Source organism: Pongo abelii, chromosome 13, assembly GCF_028885655.2.
Source record: "Pongo abelii isolate AG06213 chromosome 13, NHGRI_mPonAbe1-v2.0_pri, whole genome shotgun sequence".
Classification (NCBI taxonomy): Eukaryota; Metazoa; Chordata; class Mammalia; order Primates; family Hominidae; genus Pongo; species Pongo abelii.
In genome coordinates this window covers 113,569,288-113,590,950 of record NC_071998.2, presented here as the reverse complement: position 1 = coordinate 113,590,950, position 21,663 = coordinate 113,569,288, and the positions used below count along the sequence as shown (strand labels likewise).

At 41.9% G+C, this 21,663-nt stretch overlaps 1 protein-coding gene across 4 annotated transcripts in view; it reads right to left on the bottom strand.

The window, feature by feature from the left end:
- Nucleotides 1–21,663, bottom strand: part of MRRF (mitochondrial ribosome recycling factor) — a 66,035-nt gene that overhangs the window by 8,940 nt on the left and 35,432 nt on the right. For all 4 annotated transcript variants that reach the window (XM_002820175.5, XM_054521096.2, XM_009244833.4 and 1 more), the window contains one exon: nucleotides 3,007–3,166. In XM_002820175.5, coding sequence (XP_002820221.1) covers nucleotides 3,007–3,166 — 160 coding nt within the window. Of the gene's footprint in view, nucleotides 1–3,006; nucleotides 3,167–21,663 lie in introns of those variants that run through there.

The window sequence follows — 21,663 nt, the reverse complement described above, 5'->3', positions numbered from 1 at the left end:
GCAAACATGGTGAAACCCCATCTCTACTAAAAATAAAAAAATTAGCAGGGCATGGTGGCACGTGCCTGTAATCCCAGCTACTCGGGAGGCTGAGGCAGGAGAATCGCTTGAACCCAGGAGGTAGAGGTTGCAGTGAGCCGAGATTGCGCCACTGCACTTCAGCCTGGGCAACAACAACAACAAAAAAGAATAAACATTTAAATAATAATATTTTTAGAAAGACATCTATGATATATCATATCATATAAATAGTACGATACTTTTTCTTGTTTCAAGAGATAACTTGAAGTTCTACACTAAAATGTTAACAACAGTCATCTGAGTGCTGAGATTTCAATTACTTTCTTCGTTGTTTTAGCAGCAAAACGAATACAGCTATTTTCACTTAAAAAAATCACAGTAAGAAGCACTAAAAAAAAAAAATCTAATCTGAAGAGGATGGCGAAAAGCCAGTGCTAATGAGTGAAGGCTTCCAGCAAGGTCTTTGTCAAGAGAGTTTTATCAAGAATGCTTGCTATCTGATCATTCTTCCTCTTTCAGGAGTTGTGGGCTCTGGTCCCTGAGGCAGATGTCCTGGCTTGCTGAGTGACTAGTGCCTGGCAGGCCCTGAAGGTCCATAGGCTTACCACCAAGAAGCAATGACAAGGCAAAGCAGTGAAGAAATCCCGTAGGAGAAAGACAAGGAGCTGACCCAGCTGGAGCCAGGGCCCAGACTATTAATGAGGCCTGGTCAGTGCTCAGGAAAGGCCCGCCTAATCTCTGAACCTCCTCTTTTAGCTGATACAGGGAAGGAGGAGGGCAGAGAGATGGCAAGAGGGGAGTTTTGAGGGTTTGGGTGTCAGGTACACTAATGGTGCTTTCTAGCATACCAAGGAAACCATGCAAGGCAGAAATTACCAATCCCTTTTTACAGAAAACAGACTCCAAAGAATCAAGCAACTTCCCCAAGGTCATAGGACATCAAGTGCAGAACAATCTTTTTCTAACTCTAGTATCATTACACAGGTACATTACAAGGCTTCTAGGTCATTATCTTCTATGTGTGCTTTTACAGAATTACCTGAGAGCTTTTTAAAACTACACATTCCAGCTGGGCGCACCTGTTATCCCAGCTACAGGAGGACTGCTTGAGCCCAGGAGCCCAAGACCAGCCTGGGCAACACAGTGAGACCCCATCTCAAGAAAAATGAATTAATAAAAGTAAGTAAAATAAAAATGTACATTCCTAGGCAGAGCTACTGTATCAGAAAATGTATCAGAAAATGCAGGAGCAGGGCCCAGGAAGCCACCTAAAATTCCCCCCCAGGTGACTGTTGTGGCTGTCCTACCAGTAAAATGTTAGTAAAACTAGCATTTTAACTGCTGGTGGAGGAGAAGGGGAGCAGCTAGTCAATTTATGAACTTCTCCAGGGGTCCCTTGCTTCTCGCTTCTCTCTTCACTCCCTATCCAGCCCACACGCCTGTTCAATCTCCCTAAAACAATGCTTTATTGTGGATGAGGAGGCTTTAAGGCCTATCAAACCCTTTATATTACATTGAACATTACTAATTCTATCTCCACATCTTTCCATAGGTGCCACTCAGGTTCAGGCCACCATCACTTCCTGGTTGGATTTCTGCAGCAGCATCCCTATCTCCCTGCCTCCAGTCTTGCCCCCTACAATCTGTTTTCTACCTGGCCACCATAGTCATCTTTCATAAACATAGATGTGCTCTCTCCATCATCTAAAAAAAATCTTTTAAGCATGTCACTGTATGAGAATCACCTGAGAAGGATTTAAAATACAGATTCCTGGCTCTGTCCCAGATTCATTGACTCAATCTCTGGAAATGAGGCCCCAGATACCTGGATTTTTATAAGCTACCCAAGTGATTAAGGTACTCTGGTAGATTAGATGCTGTTCGGCAAATATTCACTTCTTTCCCCAGACCTCCATAAATATATATATTTCCTTGTACCAAAGATATTGACCTTGGCCCATGTGACTTGCTTTGGCCAATCAAATGTGACAAGAGCAGGTGTTTAAAATGTACTTGAGTGGTTGGGCTTATGATCTTGGCATCTGCTGTTACCATGAAAAGAGGCCCTAGGAAACCTGTTGGCTTCGGAAGATTGAGAGATATATAAAGCAGATGTGAACCCAATCCAAGATCTGGAGCCAAGCCCACTGAGCCCAGCCTAGAATAGCTACACCCCAGCTCGCCCATGGAAATGAGAACAAGAAATAATGCTTTGATATTGTCGATCACTGAGTTTTGGGGTAGTTATGTACCATTATTGTGGCCATACATGACTAATATAGATGCACAGCCAATGCGGGAAAGTCTGTACATGTTAACATTCAAGCTCCTAAACCTGGTATACGAGACCTTCCTTCTATTATGTAGCCACTCTGTTTTCTTTATTCATTCCCTAGTCTTATCCTACGTTCAAACCCCAATGATCTTAACTGAATATTGTTTTTATATCACCATACCTTTGTACATATGGTTACACTTTTCCCCCTTGTCTCTCACTATTTTACTCCAGTAGCTTAAGACTTATTCAAGTGCCACTACTCAGCACACTGAGAACACTAAGTGCTCAATTCTCAGCAACCAGAAAACCAGACAGGACAGCATTAGCATAGAGGCTCTGAAATCAGTCTGCCTAAGTATGGATCCGATTTCTACCAATTTCCAGCAGCGTGATTTCGGGCAAGTTATTTAACTTGCCTGAATCTCAGTTTCCTTACTACCTACCTCATAGTTTTGTAGTGATGAGGGTAAATGAAGTAATATAAAGTGTTCAGCACAAAACCTGGTACACAATACAAGTGTCTTATCCTCCTCTATGGATCCCTCTGAATCTGGCATTAGGCTAGGCCCAGAACAGAGACTCAGACAATGTTGATAACGTGAATGAAAGATCAGAGGTATTCTGTTTTAACTGTCCTCACCTCAAACATGAACAAATGATTCCTTGTGCTGAATACATAGACACTACTACATTGTTGGCAATAGTACCTGTTTCTCTATTAGCCTAATGGTGTCCTCCGAGACTGTATCCTTGGATTTCTTCAGCTTGTTCATTGAGTTGGTGCGAACCTTCCGTAAAGAGTCTTTGGCCTTGTTGGTGTTCTGTTTGGCCAGTTTCACCAGCATTTCTCTGTGCTCTCTGGTTACTCTGATAAAAGACAAAAGACATTCAACAAAATCATTCTATACATTAACTGCTGGCCAAGAATTTAACATCACTCTGTCAACCAGTTCAGCAGTTTGTAACTTTCCTCTCTGTGGGCTGAACTCCTGGAATTTCCAGGAGGAGGAAAACGCATGTATAAAGGCTTTAAGGTGCCCAAACATGGGCAAACTGGGTTTGACTTTGTATAAGGTACCAAACTTCCCAGTGACAGAACTGGGATTCAAATCCCAATATTTCTGGCCTGTATTCTTTCTGCTACTCTTCTAATCTATTTCAAGTAAATCATGCACTGCTGCCGTTACTTCTGCTTCCAGGCAGAAAGCTCTTCACAGTCAGTAATATGAAGCTTGGGACTGAAAAGGACAAAACCACCAAGAGCCCATGCTTCATTTAAGGAATTGGCTGGAGCACTGATAACAAAGAAAGGAGTGACAAGAAAACAGGCTGGGAAGCCATATCACAGAGAGTCTTGCAAGGTCACAAACCATGTTTTACAGATGAAGAAAATGAGGCCCAAAGAAATTTGGTACCTTACACAAAGTCAGACCCAGTCAAACCCAAGCTGGCCTGTCACAAAAGCCAATGGTCTTAGTATGACAGCATTCCTCTGCCCCCTGGGTCCTGAAATGGACATGCTTATGCTTCCTTACTCTCAAATCAACACGGTTCTTGCTCAAGGAAGGACAATCCCAAGTTCTGGGTACATGTTCAGTGTGGAATAGTGATGAGCAGCTGTTAAAGATTTAGTAACATCTACCTTATATTTTCTCTGCTGAGAAAAAAATTAAAGAATTTTGAGAAAGAATAAGCTCTGAAGTGAACAGTTATATTTATGTAAATCCTTTTGGATTCAGCTATTTGAAGGTATTCTCAAAATAACAATGAGTCTAATTACTACTATTATTAAACCCTTCTATGCCACGTGAGTACTTTAAGTATGTTACTTCATTGAATCCTCACAACTCTTCAAATGAGGAAACAGGCTCACAGATGTTAAGTGACTTGCCCATGAGCATGAGTGAGAGAACTGGGATTCAAACCCCGATCTTTCTGGCCTGTATTCTTTTTACTCTTGTAATCTATTTCAAGTAAATCACGCACTGCTGCCATTACTTCTGCTTCCAGGCAGAAAGCTCTTCAAAGTCAGTAATATGAAGCTTGGGACTGAAAAGGACAAAACCACCATGTCAGGAGTTTAGGGATTTGGATCAGATCTTGTTACTTTTATGGTTTTTAATTCATTGAACAAAAATCATGCTGACATGTTTAGGTCTCTTTTTTGTTCTGCCAAAGCATATGTCAGTATAAGGAAGGAACAGGAAAATTAAAACTTGATCCACTGATTCAAAGAACTTAATCCTGCTGAAATACTAAGAGGGGCAGAAAATAAATGAATCTAAGTCTTTAAGAAACCTCATAAACTTCTCCAAAAAGAACATACTGAAGTATTTCAATATTGCATTTCACATAATTTCAAATAGGTATCTCACTGTTTAGAAAATGCTTAATAAAAGAAAAAAAATTATCTGATCAACTTTTCACTACAGTGTTATATTTTAAATGGAGGAAAAAACATACATTTAAAAAATATAAAATGAGACTCAAAAAAACTTAAGAATTAAAGGCTATAGAAAGAAAACAAAATCATAATATAGGTAATTTGGCCTTAATAAAATGTATTATTTTGTATTTATTAATGCAAATGTGACATTACCACACTATTAACACCAGTTTCCACATGTAATAGTGTCCAATCACTGACATTGTCAAAAATATTTCCATTTCAGGATGCAAAGAGGCAATAATCAAAAAGATACTACATGGAAATGGAGAGTGGAGTGCAGTAAGAAGGGGGAAAGGGCGGGAGGAAGACAAACCATGCTGGACACAGGGAGGGCTGAGGGGGAGAAGGGCATGTGTGTGCTGGTTCAGGGTACTGAGCTGAAAAGTATCTAAAATACAAGATCAGAAGCAGTTAGGGTGATGGCAAGGCACGGGTTTTGAAGTCAGACAGACTAGGTTCATACCTGTATCTATTGCTCAGAAGTTGACTATCCTTGGGCAAGTTACTTAATCTCTGTGAGCCTCAGTTTCCTTATCTCTAAAATGAAGATTTAAAAAGACACCTTACAGGAGGATTAGGAGAAGCAGACACAACAGATAAAGTACCAATAAAGAGAGCAGCATATATAGTAGCTTTGAATAAATGATCATGTTTATGAATGTTTTAATCAAACATGTTTAATTACTTCCTCATGAAACAATGAGGGCATATCTGTTTTAGAAAATAAACATATTTTATTATGGAAATATTTTCATTCTTTTCCAAATGTGATTAATACATCTGATCATCTCCACCTTGCATTCCTGGGGTTCTGTGAGTATACATTAGAGTTTGTATTCCAGGCTTCTGAACTCAGCTGGTTAGTTCTGAGTACCCACTTTAAGTTGATGTGCATTCACCCATTAAGCACTGGCTGAGCCTCCTACCCTCTGTGCCAGTTCTTGGGCCAGACCAAGGAGCTCCAGAAGAGGCAGACCTGGCCCATCTTTTCCAGAGGCTCAGACTAGTGGTGGAGACAAACTTGTCAGCCACTACTTAGAAAGAGGATGACTGTTGCTAGTATCTACTGTGGAAGGAGCATACAGAAAACACAACACTTCTATCTTGAGATTTGGAAACTGCCTTATGGATGCACAGTAACTTGTTAGCTGCAGAAGAATGCAAAGTGCATTTTGGGAAGCACGGTGGGAGATGTAGTGGAGGGACAGCATGAAGCTGAAAAGGGTACATCCCAGTCAAATATACTCTACAGGCCTGGAGTTTTCAAATTCTTCTTTAGCCACAAACCCCTGGCTCTAAAGAAAACTGAGGCAAAGGCCCCATTTGCAAAACAGATAAAAAGAGACTACTTCAGTTGATGAGGAGGAGGGGTGGGCTCTATCCCAGGCTACAAAACTCAGATCCGACCCCACTTCCGGGCCTGCCACTTACAGGCTGAGTGACCCTATGCAAGTTATTTAAACAGTCTGAGCCTTGCTCTTCTCATTTGGAAACAGAAATTAAAAACAAACAAATGAAACAGAACCTCCCTTTCAGAGTTATTGTGAGATTTAGATGAGGTAATACATGGGAAGCATCCAGTACAAAGCCTGATAGAGAATAAACACTCAGAAAATGTAAACTGTCTCTGCTGCTGTTGTTGGTTACATTTTTGGAAGCCCTGAAGCATCTTCAAATAATGAAAGTTTTTAATCAACAGAGAAATGACAGAGCAAAGATCTATGCTATGGCAAGATGACTTTTTGAGATCTCACTGGTAATTTAACATCTCACAGACATTTTAAAATCCAAACGCTCTCAGCATGTAGCCCTGAAATTTTCTCTTTTCAGGATTCATTCATTCAATCTATAGCTTCATTCAACAACTACTTACTAGGCACCTACATTATAGACATTATGACAGAAAAAAGGGAGATAGCATTAAATACACAGGAGTTTACCATTTGGCAAGGAAGGCAGTCATTACACAAACATATGCAAATTAATGAATAAATTACAGTGGTAATATGCGCCATAAAGACATATAGAGGTTCTACAAAAATAATTAAGTGGGGAAAGGAGTCTGACCAACCTTTCTTTGTGGGACCCCAGGAACTAAATGTGGAGATACTGAGGCTAAGTGATATTTAAGTTGCACAAGAGTTGCAGGGATAGTGGAAGATCATTCTCACCAGAGGGAATGGCATACATAAGACTATAGCTCTTATAGGATGGAAACAAGGTGAGAGCATAGAAAGAAGAAGGCAAAGACTATCCCAAAAGAGAAGGGTGGAGAGGCTGGCAAGAGCAAGGCTTTGTAAGTCCTTCAATGTCATAGTAGGTCTTAGATCCACTGACAGCTCAATAAACAAAATATGGTATATGCATATAATATTATTGAGCCTTAAAAAGAAATGAGAATGTGATATATGCTATCACATGGATGAACCTTAGCATAAAAAACACTTAGCATAAAAAACATTATGCTAAGTGAAGTATGCCAGACTCATAGAGACACATATTGTATGATTCCACTTACATGAAGTTCTTAAGAGTTGCCAAATTCATAGAGACGGGAAGTAGAATAGTGGTTACCAGGGACTAGGGGAAGAGGGAAGTGGGGAGTTGTTTAATAGGTACAGAGCTTTGCAGGATGAAGAGCATTCTAGAGATTGCTTACACAACAATGTGAATATACTTAATGCCACTGAACTGTACACTTAAAAAATGACTAAAATACAAGCCTGGACAAGTCAGTGAGACCCCATCCCTACAACACACAATAAAATTAGCCAGGCGTCATGGTATGCGCCTGTAGTCTCAGCTACTTGGGAGGCTGAGGCGAAAGGATCACTTGAGCCCAGGAGTCTGAGGCTGCAGTGAGCCATGATTATGCCACTGCACTGCACTTTAGCCTGGATGAGACAGCATGACCCCATCTTTTTTTTTTTTTTTGGAGATGGAGTCTTGCTCTGTCACCCAGGCTGGAGTGCAGTGGTGTGATCTCGGCTTACTGCAACCTCCACCTCCTGGGTTCAAGCGATTCTCCTGCCTCAGCCTCCTGAGTAGCTGGGATTACAGTCACAAGCCACCACACCTGGATAATTTTTGTATTTTTAGTAGAGACGGGGTTTCGCCATGTTGGCCAGGCTGGTCACGAACTCCTGATCTTAAGTGATCTGCCTGCCTCAGCCTCCCAGAGTGCTGGGATTACAGGCATCAGCCACTGCATCCTGCCTGACCCCATCTTTAAAAAAAAAAAAAAAAAAGACTAAAACAGTACATTTTAAAAATGAATATTTTACATTAAAATAAGAAGAAACTTGATCAGATTTGTAGTTGTGTAGACAGCAATATACAAACCAGATCTAAATACATGGCAAGAGTCTGCCCAGGAGCCTTTAGGTAGGTAGACGGGGAGCTCAGGACCCACCCTGTTGCAGTTTCTTGGCTGGGTGAGGAAGCCTTTTCCGCTAGGGTCAGAGAGCCTCTAGCACAAGGCAGGGGTTTTGGCTGAGCTGGCAGGGTCATACTTTGTTTGTACAAGCTCCACCAGGCAGATCTTCCAGTAACATCCTGGATGGGGGCCTTCCTGAAAAATTCCTTGAGCATGTTCCTATGAACAATAAGCAGAGGGCATGCCCCACTGCTAACTCACACAACAGAGAATCCCACTGACTGAAATGATACTTCCTATTGTTTCAATGAGAATGCAACACATGTACAAAGCTATACACCAGGTGCATATCAGAAGAAGCCACGCTCAGCTCAGGTAATGACAGCAAAAAAGTTGTAATGCAACAGACACTCAACTTTAAAATGTAGAAAGGACACGGTTTAGGGCCAAAAAGACCTAAGCTGAAATCCCAGCTCTGCCACTTGTTAGCTTCAGAACTTTGAGTATGCTATTCAGCCTCTCCAAACTCAGTTTTCTCCTACATAAAATGGGAGTAAGAATATTACAAAGAGGGTGGAAGGGAGGATCAAATGAAATAATGGGGGACAAGTACTTGGCGTGCTGTCAATATGTATGCACTGTAAGAGCTCAACAAAGGATAGCTGAGTAAATTATTCTTACTACAGAATCTCCAGGACTTCTCTCCAGGGGAGAATAGGATGTGAGTGGTGAGAGAGAAAATGGTCACAAAGGATTTAGCCACTTGGTGCTTAGGCAACTGAGCAGATAGTGAGCAGAGAGAAACAGAACGGGAACAGAGGAGAGCAGAAGGCAATGGGGAAAGCAGGGGACAGGAATTCTGCTCCAGTAGCTGTGCGGAGCAGGCTAAGGGAGAAGGAAGCTGCACTTTCAAGGAATGGCCTATCAAGATACATTCCTGACATTGCCACTGACAGAAACCTTGCCACCTCCTCCCTGGGCTTCCGGGACCCCCCCTACAGGAGCATGGGCCTGAAATCAGCAGCACCACGTGCCTGTTTCACTGTTTGCCAGTGGGAGCTGCCCCATGCCTTGGGGCTGCCGGTCCTGAAGGAAATGTTTTTGTTTGTGTAGCCCAGCCAGATTTCCTATGCTTCTAGGGACACCACCCTCGCCTCATCCCACTAGCCTGTTTTACATACATTAATGTCTCATAAAGACATTAGATCTTCTGTAGGTGTCCTTTTAGCCCAAGGAAATCATACATTTTGGAAGGACTTCTAACACCAGTAGTAATTTTGGTTCTCTCTGGGGACACAACTGGGCACCTGCTTTCAAAGGACTATTCTGTGACTGATGCCTGGTTAAACCAGACATACCATTCTGAAATACAGCCCAGCCTGACCAAATGAGAAAGGAGGTTAAGGTCAGGGGTCACAGCTCCACATTCCCAGCTGAGTGGTCTTAAGTCACTTGTCTTCTCTTTCTCTGTCGCCACAGAAGGATGGAAACCCAAGTTTTGGGGTAAGTAGACATAACTCTTGCCTCAGCTCCATCATACATGCGAAAAAGCACAAGTTTGGTAGTCAAAGCAAACCTGATTTCCAATTCCAGCTCTGCCACTTACAAGTTGAGTACCTGCGGACTTTAATTTTTCCTCTGAATGCAAGGTTGTCAGGTGAAGCACTTAAGAGAACAGTCTCTGAAGTCAGACTGTTGGGGCTTGAGCTCCAGATCTATCAGTTTTTAGCTTTGTGGCCCTGGGCAAGTTATTTCACCTCTGCCTCAGTTTTTCCATCTGTCAAATGTGTATAATACCATTTACTTCACTGTTCTCCTCTGTTCCCATTCGGTCCCTCTTACAACAACTTAATTATTGTGAGGATTAAACAAGTTAATAAATGTGCTGGTACATGGGATGTACTCAATAAACATTATCTATTATTTCCTCAACTGTCAAGTGCAGGGGGATGAGGGAGGCCGTACAGGATTTTTCCACAGTGTTATGAGCAAATGAGAGAAGACAACTAAAGAACTTTGCATATATAGGTAATAAACTATTTTAAGTTATCAATAATATTATTAATAAAAGTAATTGTGATGTTTCCTCCTACTGGGGCAGAACACAGCATAGTGGCTACAAGCCTAGGCTCTGGAGAAAGATAGCCTGTTCTTTCACTTATTAACTGTGTAACACTGGGCACAAAAAATCCCATTCCTCTGTGACTTAGTCACCTCATCTGTAAGATAGAGATAACATACTGATCTCGAAAGTTGTTACGAGTATATTAGCTAATACATAAATGGCACCTGGAACAACAGTTGGCACAATGTTCCAGAAACAATGATTACATTATTGCATACTTACTACATGCTCTAGCATGTTTGAGGGCCTAGGAATACAGCAATGAACAAAACTGACAAAGCTCTTCCTCTCTCCTCTCAAAGCACTCACATTCTAGTGAAAGAGAGACAGACACAGTAAACAATTAAGTAGATAAAATGACACAAAGTGTATGAAGAAAATAAAGCAAGAGAAGAAGATAAGGAGAGACCACATTATCATCACGGTAAGGCCCACTTATATTTGCCCAGCCACCTGACCCCAGTGTCATCTGCTCCCCTTCAATACTAATAATAATGATAACTGTTACAGAGCCATTTCCCTGTATCAAGCTCTGAGCTGATGCATTCTCCATGCATTAGCTCAGTAAATGTTCACAACATTCCTATGACATTAGCGGTATTAGTACCTGGATTTTACAGATTAGAAAGTGGACAGCCTGGACAACATGGTGAGACCTCATCTCTACAATTTTTTTTTTTTTTTTTGAGATGGAGTCTTGCTCTGTCTCCCAGACTGGAGTGCAGTGGCATAATCTCGGCTCACTGCAACCTCTGCCTCCCAGGTTCAAGTGATTCTCCTGCCTCAGCTTCCTGAGTAGCTGGGACTATAGGCACGTGCCACCACACCAGGCTAATTTTTGTATTTTTAGTAGAGATGGGGTTTCACCAGTTGGCCAGGCTGGTCTCGAACTCCTGACCTCTGGTGATCCACCTGCCTCAGCATCCCAAGATGCTGGGATTACAAGTGTGAGAGAGAGTGCCCAGTTACAAAAGGTTTTTTAAAAAATTAGCTGGGCATAGTGGGGCATGCCTGTATTCCCAGCTACTTGAAAGGCTGAGGCCGGAAGATCCTTGAGCCCAGGAATTTGAGGTGGCAGTGAGCTATGATCATGCCACCGCACCCCAGCCTGGGTAACAAAGCAAGACCCTGTCTGGAAAAAAAAAAAGTGGGAAGTGGGGGTTCAGACAGATCAAGTAACCTGCCCAAGGTCACACAACAAGTTCTTGGCAGACACAGGATTTGAGTCCAGTACAGCCTGACTCCTAAATTCCAGGCCTTCTGCTCTATTTCCTCTCTTGTTGGTGCTAGACAAATCTAGCAACTATTCTTACCAGTGGTGGTAATAATAGTACTACTCTCACATTAAGACTGGCTTAGATATATAATTCATGCTACTCCCCGACACGTCCAAGAGCAGTAAGGAGAAAGAAGAGAGGGAATTTATGGAGGAATGCAATGGAATAGTGATCTGATCTATGGTAGTCAACTGCTAGGTACCATAAATAGGTGCATGATACAAGGCATGGAGAAGATAGGAGGGGCAGGGACAAGAGGAGCCTGTCCTTTTGTGTGCAGTTTTTGCGTAAGTGTTGGTGGCAACTTGCTCTTCAGCCTATCCTACACTTTCGATTCTTGACTGAACGTCCTTGTGTGTTTCAATCAGTACATCTACGCTGGGAAGGAGCCCCATTCCACACACTTGGGACCTGCAATAGCAAGATGCACTCCTAAAAAGCCACAGGCCAGGTGGGAAGCAACACTGAGCAGAAGACAGGTGTTCAAAAACTGCATGAAGGCTTACCCAGGCCTGGAAAGTAGAAAGAAACAGTGTACTGGAACAAACCAGGAGAATGAATGACCCTGCAAACGCAGCAATGGCAAGCAGTCAGTGGGAATAAAAGGGCTAAAGAAGCAGCTGCAGTTGCTCAAATGCAGTTTGTGGCTGCCCCAGCCCAAGTCAGGTCATGAGGCATTCATCTTTGAGGATTTTTTTCTTTCAATATTCCTAAAGGGGTTGTGTGTGTGTGTATGTGTGTGTGTGTGTGTGTGTGTGTGTGATGTAGAAAAGGGTATTACCACTATTTCCTGGAATGTGCAAACTATAGACACTACTCTGTAACAAGATCCACAAGGCAATATAGCAGCTAGCACAGGCAGGCCACAGAACTGAAAGGAAGTAGGTTTCACATCGGCAGCCCAAGGAGCAAATGTGATAACATGGCAAGAGCCCGGGCTTTGGAAACAGACAGATTCAAGTTTGAATAACGGCTCCTTCACTTACTAATCTATGACCATGAGCAAGTTACTTAAACTTTCGGATCCCTGGTTTCCTCCTTTGTATTAAATCCATCTCAAAAGGGCATTTCTAGGCAGCCAAAAGAACAATGCGATCACCATGAAACGTACACATGAAGTCTTTGCCCATGCCTATGTCCTGAATGGTAATGCCTAGGTTTTCTTCCAGGGTTTTTATGGTTTTAGGTCTAACGTTTAAGTCTTTAATCCATCTTGAGTTAATTTTTGTATAAGGTGTAAGGAAGGGATCCAGTTTCAGCTTTCTACATATGGCTAGCCAGTTTTCCCGGCACCATTTATTAAATAGGGAATTTTTTCCCCATTGCTTGTTTTTCTCAGGTTTGTCAAAGATCAGATAGTTGTAGATATGCAGCGTTATTTCTGAGGGCTCTGTTCTGTTCCACTGATCTACCCAAAGAACTATAAATCATGCTGCTATAAAGACACATGCACACATATGTTTATTGCGGAACTATTCACAATAGCAGAGACTTGGAACCAACCCAAATGTCCACTGGATTAAGAAAATGTGGCACATATACATCATGGAATACTACGCAGCCATAAAAAATGATGAGTTCATGTCCTTTGTGGGGACATGGATGAAACTGGAAATCATCATTCTCAGTAAACTATCACAAGGACAAAAAACCAAGCACCACACGTTCTCACTCATAGATGGGAATCGAACAATGAGAACACATGGACACAGGAAGGGGAACATTACACTCTGGGGACTGCTGTGGGGTGGGGGGAGGGGGGAAGGATAGCATTAGGAGATATACCTAATGCTAAATGACGAGTTAATGGATGCAGCACACCAGCATGGCACATGTATACATATGTAACTAACCTGCACATTGTGCACATGTACCCTAAAACTTAAAGTATAATAATAATAAAAAAAAAAAAAGAAGGAAAGAAAATAGGTACACAATTTTCGGAAGCCGAGGTGAGGATTGCTTGAGCCCAGGAGCTCAAGAGGAACCTGGGAAACACTGTGGGACCTCATCTCTATAAAAAATTTAAAAATTAGCCAGGCTTGGTGGCTCGTGCCTGTAGTCCCAGCTACTCAGGAGGCTGAGTGGGAGGATCGCTTGAGCCCAGGAGGTTAGGGCCACTGATTATGATTGTGCCACTGTACTCGAGCCTGAGTGACAAAGTAAAAGCCTGTCTCAAAAAAATAAAATTAAAAAGTACACAAGATATTAAGTCAAAGGGGGAAAAAAACAAGTTGTGGTATTGTAGACATTTCATCCCACTTATGTAAACTAAATATATATATATAAAATATATTTATTTAGGTTTGCATATTCATCTTTTGAAATCTGGAAGGATATACTGACAATGGTTACTTCTGGGAAGAACAACTGGGGAACAATAAATGAACTTTTCATTATACTTCTGTAGGATCTGAATTTTTGGGATAAACGTATGTTATTTTTGCAATTAAAAAAGATGAAAGCCATGTATCTGATAAGAGTCTAATATCCAGAATATATAAAGAAATCACGTAACACAAGAACAAACAATCCAATTACAAAATGGGCAAAGGACTTGAACAGACATTTTTCTACAGAAGATATACAAATGGCCAACAAGCACATGAAAAGAGCTTAGCACCATCAGTCATCAGGAAAATGCAAATCAAAACCATAATAAGATACCACTCCACAGCCTCTAGGATGATAATCCTAACAAGTGTTGGCAAAGGAATGGAGAAACTGAAATCCTCATATATTGCTAGTGGGAATTTAAAATGTGCAGTCCTTGTGGAAGTTTGGAAGTTCCTCAAAAAGTTAAACATGGAGTTACCATATGACCCAGCAATTAACTGGTCATAAACCACTCCTAGGTTTATATCCAAGAGAATTAAAAGCACGTTCACACAAAAAACTTGCACAATAATGTTCATAGCAGTGGTATTCATTTAACAGCCCCAAAGTAGAAAAAACCCAAATGGCCATCAACTGAGGAACTGATATATAAAATGTGGTATAGCCATATAATAGAATATTATTTGGCAATAAGAAAGAATGAAGTACTGACACATGCTACAACGTGAAAGAACCTTGAAAACATTATGCAAATAGAAAGAAGCCAGTCACAAAAGACCACATATCATGTGACTCCATTTACATAAAATATTCAGAACTAGGAAACCCACAGAGATAGAAAAGTGGATTAGTAATAGCCTACAGCAATCCCTAGGAGAAGGTTCTGGGGTGACAATAAGGAGTGACTGCTGGTGGGTAGAGTGTCTTTTTGGGGTGATGATGAAAATTTCCTGAAACGGATTGTGGTTATAACTGGTTGCACACCTCTATGACTATACTGTACTAAAAACCATTGAGTTGTACACTTTCAGTGGGTGAATTATATTTCAATGAAGGTGACAAAAATGCCATATGCCTATCTAGTTCTCATCATTGAACAATACTTGTATCCTAGCTAGAAAGCTTGATGACAGGCAGCACGCCTCATGGCAGTAGAGACAGACAATACAGTTAATAATCACCATGCAGGCCAGGCATGGTCTTATGCCTGTAATCCCAGCATTTGGGGAGGCCAAGGCGGGTGGATCACATGAGGCCAGGAGTTCAAGAGCAGCCAAGGCAACATGGTGAAACCCCGTCTCTACTAAAAATACAAAAAAAAAAAAAAAAAAATTAGCCAGGCGTGGTGGTGCATGTCTCTAGTCCCAGCTACTCAGGAGGCTGAGGCAGGAGGATCGCTTGAACCTGGGAGGTGGAGGTTGCAGTGAGCCAAGATCATGCCACTGCACTCCAGCCTGGGCAACAGAGAGAGACTGTATCTCAAAAAGAAAAAAAAAATCACCATGCAGAAAAGTCATACAATACTCAGTAAAATGGCTAACCTGATCATGACAACTTAAAAAATAGTATTAACTCTCATTTACTGAATTTCTTTCCTTTCTTCACTGGTGTCAGACCTATACTGCTGTCTGAAGGTTCTCCCTGTCTACTACTCCTGTTCTCTTCTCCCCTCTATCCTTCACAGGAGCTTCTCCCAACAAATATTCACAAAAGTAAATATTCTATGATCCCATTTTTAGGTGAGGAAACCAAGGGTCAGAGAGTTGAAATAAGTAGCCTAAAAGCACAAAGCTCTTTCTCCTGGTTTTCTTTTTAGAGTTTTTCTGACTGCCACCTTGGCTCCTGCAGCTGTCAACTGCAGCTCTCCCTAGCTACACAGCTTCCCCTCTACATTTACCTCGGCCTGGGGACCACCCTGCCCTGCCTTACCCAGCTTGCTCTCCCTGGAAAAATCTGGTTATCATTCGTGAGAAACTGCACATCAGCATATGAGGGACGGCGGGGTGGAGGGAATAAACACGTTGAGAAAGAATTTAGGCTGAGGAACTATAACTCAGGGCTTTTTTACTGTTATCCAGGACACTCCCTGGTCTCAGTGGCATTCTCCTTCCTATCAACTTGGAACAAAGTCTGGGGGAAAGAGCTTAGTCCAGCCATAAAGTCTATCATCCCCAACAATGCCCAGAGGAAAATGACGATGGCAATTATCTAATGATCTTGAAGCTTTAGGAAGCAGCTCAGTGGGCTGAGAGTGCCAAGGAGAGCCAAGGCTTCTTGCCTTTTTCAGGAACGTAAAGAAATTCTCATGCCATAGGCAGGACTAGTCACTAGATTTTCTTATTTGGGATATGCCTTCCAGGAGGTCTTGCTCACACATAACTCATATTCAAAGAACAAACCAAGTGCTTATTAACAATCAAACTACAGTATGCCCAAGCAACTTAAATTCCAAGATACTTCCAACATAATCACTCAACTCCTCCCATCTGTAAAAATGCAGGAAAAGATAGGGGAAAAAAAGAACATGGGGCTTCAGGAAGGGGGTTGGTGAGGAAGAGAAGGAAGGAGGGCATTAAGGACTAAAAGAGAAATCAGCAAACAGAAATAAAATATTACTTATTAGTTTTACTCCCAAATAATCAGGAAAAGGACATTTCCAAGAACTCCTTAACCAGAAGGATTAGATAATAACAAATACTCTAAGATAAAGGAATTAAAATTTAAGTACCTATGATATGCCAGGCTTCACACTATGAGCTTCACATATCCTATTACTCTTCAAAACCATAAATACTATTCCGATTTTACAGATAAGGAGGCTGAAGCTTCAAAAAATTAAGCAACTTGCCCAAGTTCACTGCAGTGGGCATGAAGGTATGCTGCTCAGATCACCCTCCAGGAGAACCTGCTGTGAGGGGTACAATGCCTGACAGCTTCCAGCCCCCACACCTTGATCCACTGTGGCATTCCTGCTGAGATCACATTGAGGCCACATCCACTGTGCTTCTCCCAGTCAATGACCATGCATGGCAGAGGTACTAGAGCCAGGTTCTTATGCCCAAATGGGGCTGCTGTAGGGGCAATCTTTGCTCAGAAACGCCCCATCAGCGTGGCTGCACTGCAGTGTGAGTCTCCCTCCCCACAACCCTCTTCCTTCCCTTTCTCCACCAGTATCACACCTGCACTAGGTCTACTCCTGCTCTCTCTCCCCTTTGTCTTTCACAGATATCTGCTGCACATCTAATTCCATCCTGGCATCTGCTTCTCAGAAGACCCAAGCTAACATACCCACAGTGATAGAACAGGGATTTGAACCCAGGTCTGTCTAACCCCAAAGCCCATCAATCTCTGTCTAACCACAGAGACAGATTAATTGATCAATAAATTATGTTGCTAAGTCCAATAATCTCAGATTTTACCTTCTTTGACCCCATCACTCCCTCCCCTCTTTGAGATACTTTCTTCACTTGGTTTCCAGGACCCTATACTTTCCTAGTTCCCCTCTTACCTCACTGGCCACCTGTTCTCAGTCTTCTTTGCTGGTTCTTCCTCATCTCTCTGATCCCCAAACCTTGAAGTGTCCAAGGCTTAGTCCCCAAACCTCTTCTTTTCATTATCTACATTTACTCTCTAAAGTAATCTCATCTAATTTCCTGGCCTCCTTTACAAGTTCATGATTCCCAAATTTATTTCTCTAGCCCACATCTGTCCTCTGAACTTCAGGTCCATATATCCAACAGCCTACTTGACCTCTCCAATTAGATGTCCAGTAGCACCTGAAAATAAATATGGACAAAATCTTCTCTTCCGCCAGGTGCAATGGCTCATGCCTGTAATCCCAGCACTTTGGGAGGCTGAAGTGGGTGGCTCACTTGAGGTCAGGAGTTCGAGATCAGCCTGGCCAACAAGGTGAAATCCCGTCTCTACTAAAAATCCCAGCCTTCTGAGTAGCTGGGATTACAGGCGCATGCCACCATGCCTGGGTAATTTTTGTATTTTTAGTAGAGACAGGTTTCACCATGTTGGCCAGGCTGGTCTCAAACTCTTGACCTCAAGTGATCCGCCCACCTCAGCCTCTCAAAGTGCTGGGATTACAGGTGTGAGCCACCGCACCTGGCCCTCATCTTCTATTTCTCTTTCCTCACTCATTCTGCTACAGGCACATGAGCACTCTTGCTGTTCCTTGAACATCCCAGGTAGACTCCCACCTCAGGGCCTTTGCACCTTCTGCTTCCTCTGCCTCAGTGCTGGATACAGGCATGGTTTGTTCTTGTACATCCCTCAATTCTCTGCAAGTATCACCTTCCTCTGAATACTTCATGAACATCTACTTAATATTGAACCACCACTATCCCCACCTTCACAGCATCCTTTATTTCCTTTTACTGCCTTATTTTTCTCTACAGAGAGAAAAATATGACCATCCGACACACACAAACTATATGTGTGTGTTGTTAACCATCTCCCCAGTAGATGTTCCATTAAGGGCAAAGGTTTTGTCTGGCTTGTTCACTACTTTATCATCAGTGTCTAACACTATGCTTGGCATATAATACGTACTCAATAAATGTCTGTTGAGTAAATTTATGAATGTCCTAGAAGTTTTACATTTCAGCATAAAAACTCTATATCCTCATAAAAGCAGACAAGTGGTTGTCCGGGACCAGAGGAAGAGGATTGAAGACTGACATGCAAAGGGACAGAGGATAACTTTTTGGGGTGACTGAACTGCTCTATATGTTGATTGGGGTAGTAGTTATAGGGACACATATATCTGTCAAAAGCCATCATCACATATACTTGAAATGGATTCATTTTATTGTATATAAGTTATACCTTGATAAAGTTGAATAAAAATAAATACCCTGTATTCCAGACCGCCTCTTGAACCAAAAGGTGGCAGACAAGTTCACTGTGAGATTAGGCATCCTGACTTGAGCTTTGTAAATTATGTTCCACATAGTTTGGGTTATTATATAATTAAACTTAAAAATGCCAATTGCTGTCCTTTGCTACAAAAACGAAGAAGCAAACACAAAACAATAACAGAAAGTACTCTCAGAAGTCCATGGATACAAGAATACAGACTTACAAGTAAAACAGACCCAAGTTTGAATCCTGCTCAACTCTACCTTTACTAGCTAAATGAACCCAAGCAAGTTATCTAACAACTCACGCTGACTTTGCTCACGTATAAAAAATAGGGAACAGAATGAGTTCAATCACAGAGTATAGAGCCTAGAATACAGTATGCACTCAGTAAACAGTCACTTTCCTTAATATTATTATTGCCACACAGTGAGCCAGGGGAGGCATTAAAATACCAATCGGGTTTCCTAAAAGAACCACATCAAGTTTGGGTCTAAGTACCAACAGAGGGGTCACTTGGGTGTGTTGCAGATGGTTTTCTGGCCCTGAAATGTCCATGTCTCTAAGAAGCGCAGTACTATGCAGTGATGTTGCAAACAAGCACTCAGTCAAGGGCAAGAGCCACAGCATCCCCCACATTCTGCATTCACTTCTGTCCCAATCATAGTCCCCACGCCACCACTTCCCACTCCCAGCAGAACAGGAAGTAGGCCTTAGAAAATCATTGAGACATGGTTAACAAAAGAGAAAAAATTTAAACTAAGATACTTGACACTTGGGAACTGGTTAATGTAAGTGTAAAATGCCAAAAGTACACCTTTAGAAAAAGAGTGAGGAAGAATTCTCACAACAGAGAGCAATGGCACACTGCTAAGTTTTTTTTTTTGGTACAGAACACTATGTATAGTATAATCCCATATCATTACAAGAAAAACGAAGGAGATACCAGACATATGCTTGACTTTGCATTGGAAAAAATCTAGAAAATCAAGGTACTAAAAGTGGTTCCCTAAGGAGAAAAGGATGGAGGCATTTTCTTTTTTTTTTTGAGACGGAGTCTCACTTGGTCGCCCAGGTTGGGGTGCAATGGCATGATCTTGGCTCACTGCAACCTCCACCTCCCGGGTTCAAGCGATTCGCCTCAGCCTCCTGAGTAGCTGGGATTACGGGCGCACGCCACCATGCCCAGCTAATTTTTGTATTTTTAGAGATGGCGTTTCATCATGTTGGTCAGGCTGGTCTTGAACTTTTGACCTTGTGATCTGCCTGCCTCGGCCTCCCAAAGTGCTGGGATTACAGGTGTGAGCCACTGTGCTTAGCCTCATTTAAATATTTTATGTAATTTTATTTAAAATAAAACCAACAGAGACGTTGATGAAGGAATTGGAAGACAATCAAGGAAAGATGCAAGCTTGGTGAGGAATGAGTCAATCATATGTAGTTTTGTTTCCTGGGTGAATTCATAGTTTCCTTATAGAATTATTTAAAGCCAGGCATGAACTCAGCAATCTCAAACCAAAGCACCACTATTCTACTTAGTGTGGTTTTCCCATAGATATTTGGTAAAACAATGAGTAAGGGAGTGTATTCTTATTTGTTTATTTGTTTAGGGGCATAATGATGATGTGAATAAGGTGGAGGCAGAAACCTGGCCTGAACAAAATGAACCCCTGATCAAAACTTTTCAGGGCCCCTGATCAAGGAGTGAAAAGACTGATATTCCAGATAAATCTATCAGGAGACAGGAACAGGAAGAAAGGCGGTGACAAAGACCCCAATTCTAACCCTCTTCTGCCACTTACTAGCTATCTGATATTGGGCATCAACTTCTGTGAGCTTCAGGACTCTCATCAGTCAAATGAGCCTAAAATAGTCTCTTCACCACACAGTGTTGTAAGAATTTGGGGAGAAATTGTAAAGTGTTCAGCTCAGCACTTCCAGGCATTATACCTCTAGTTTAGGTGGTTGATAAATGGTACCTAAAATGTAATTACATGAATTGGAAAAATAGAAGAAACTATTTCAGTATATCTCCATTAACAGGAATGTTCCAAAAAAAACCAATCCAGTTGACTAACTTATCTAAATAAAAATCACTGTCAGAGAAGCAAACAAAAGCTATCCACATTGTCAGTGGGAAAAGATATAATCCAGAGCCCCTAAGACTCAATGGTTATCTACCTGAGGAGACAGCCACGATAAAAAAAACTTGCATACAGCCATGCAGAGCTGAGTCTCAGAGGCTGTAAAAAGAGGTCTTGATGATAAGAACCACTCAGGCTCCAAGCCTGGCCTGTTATTGATTTAGGATTTATCTTTTACCTACTTCCCCAAAAGATCAGAGGCAGATTATAGTTAAGAGTCACATACTCAGTAGACTCATTTAAATAAGAATATAAGAATCAGAGGAATGTAATGAGGGTGAGGTAATAGGTGAGATCTGCTTCAATTGAAAATAAAATTTAGTTCTGGGTATCCACAGTTAAGGCAAAAAAGCAAACCTATAGACTATCATTAGGCAGTGGAAGAATCAGGATCAATCAGAGGAGGCAAATTTTCCTAGAACTAAACTCAAACTTTTATAATCAGAAACTGATCTTAGGGGCCAGGCGCAGTGGCTCACACCTGTAATCCCAGCACTTTGGGTGACCGAAGTGGGCAGATCACTTGAGGTCAAGAGTTTGAGACCAGCCTGGCTAACATGGTGAAATCCCGTCTCTACCAAAAATACAAAAATTAGCCAGACATGGTGGCAGGCGCCTGTAATCCCAGCTACTTGGGAGGCTGAGGCAGGAGAATTGCTTGAACCTGGGAGGCACAGGCTGCAGTGAGCCGGGATCGCACCACTGCACTGCAGCCTGGGCGACACAGTAAGACTCCATCTCAAAAAAAAAAAAAAAAAAAGAGAAAAGAAACTGATCTTAAGAATGT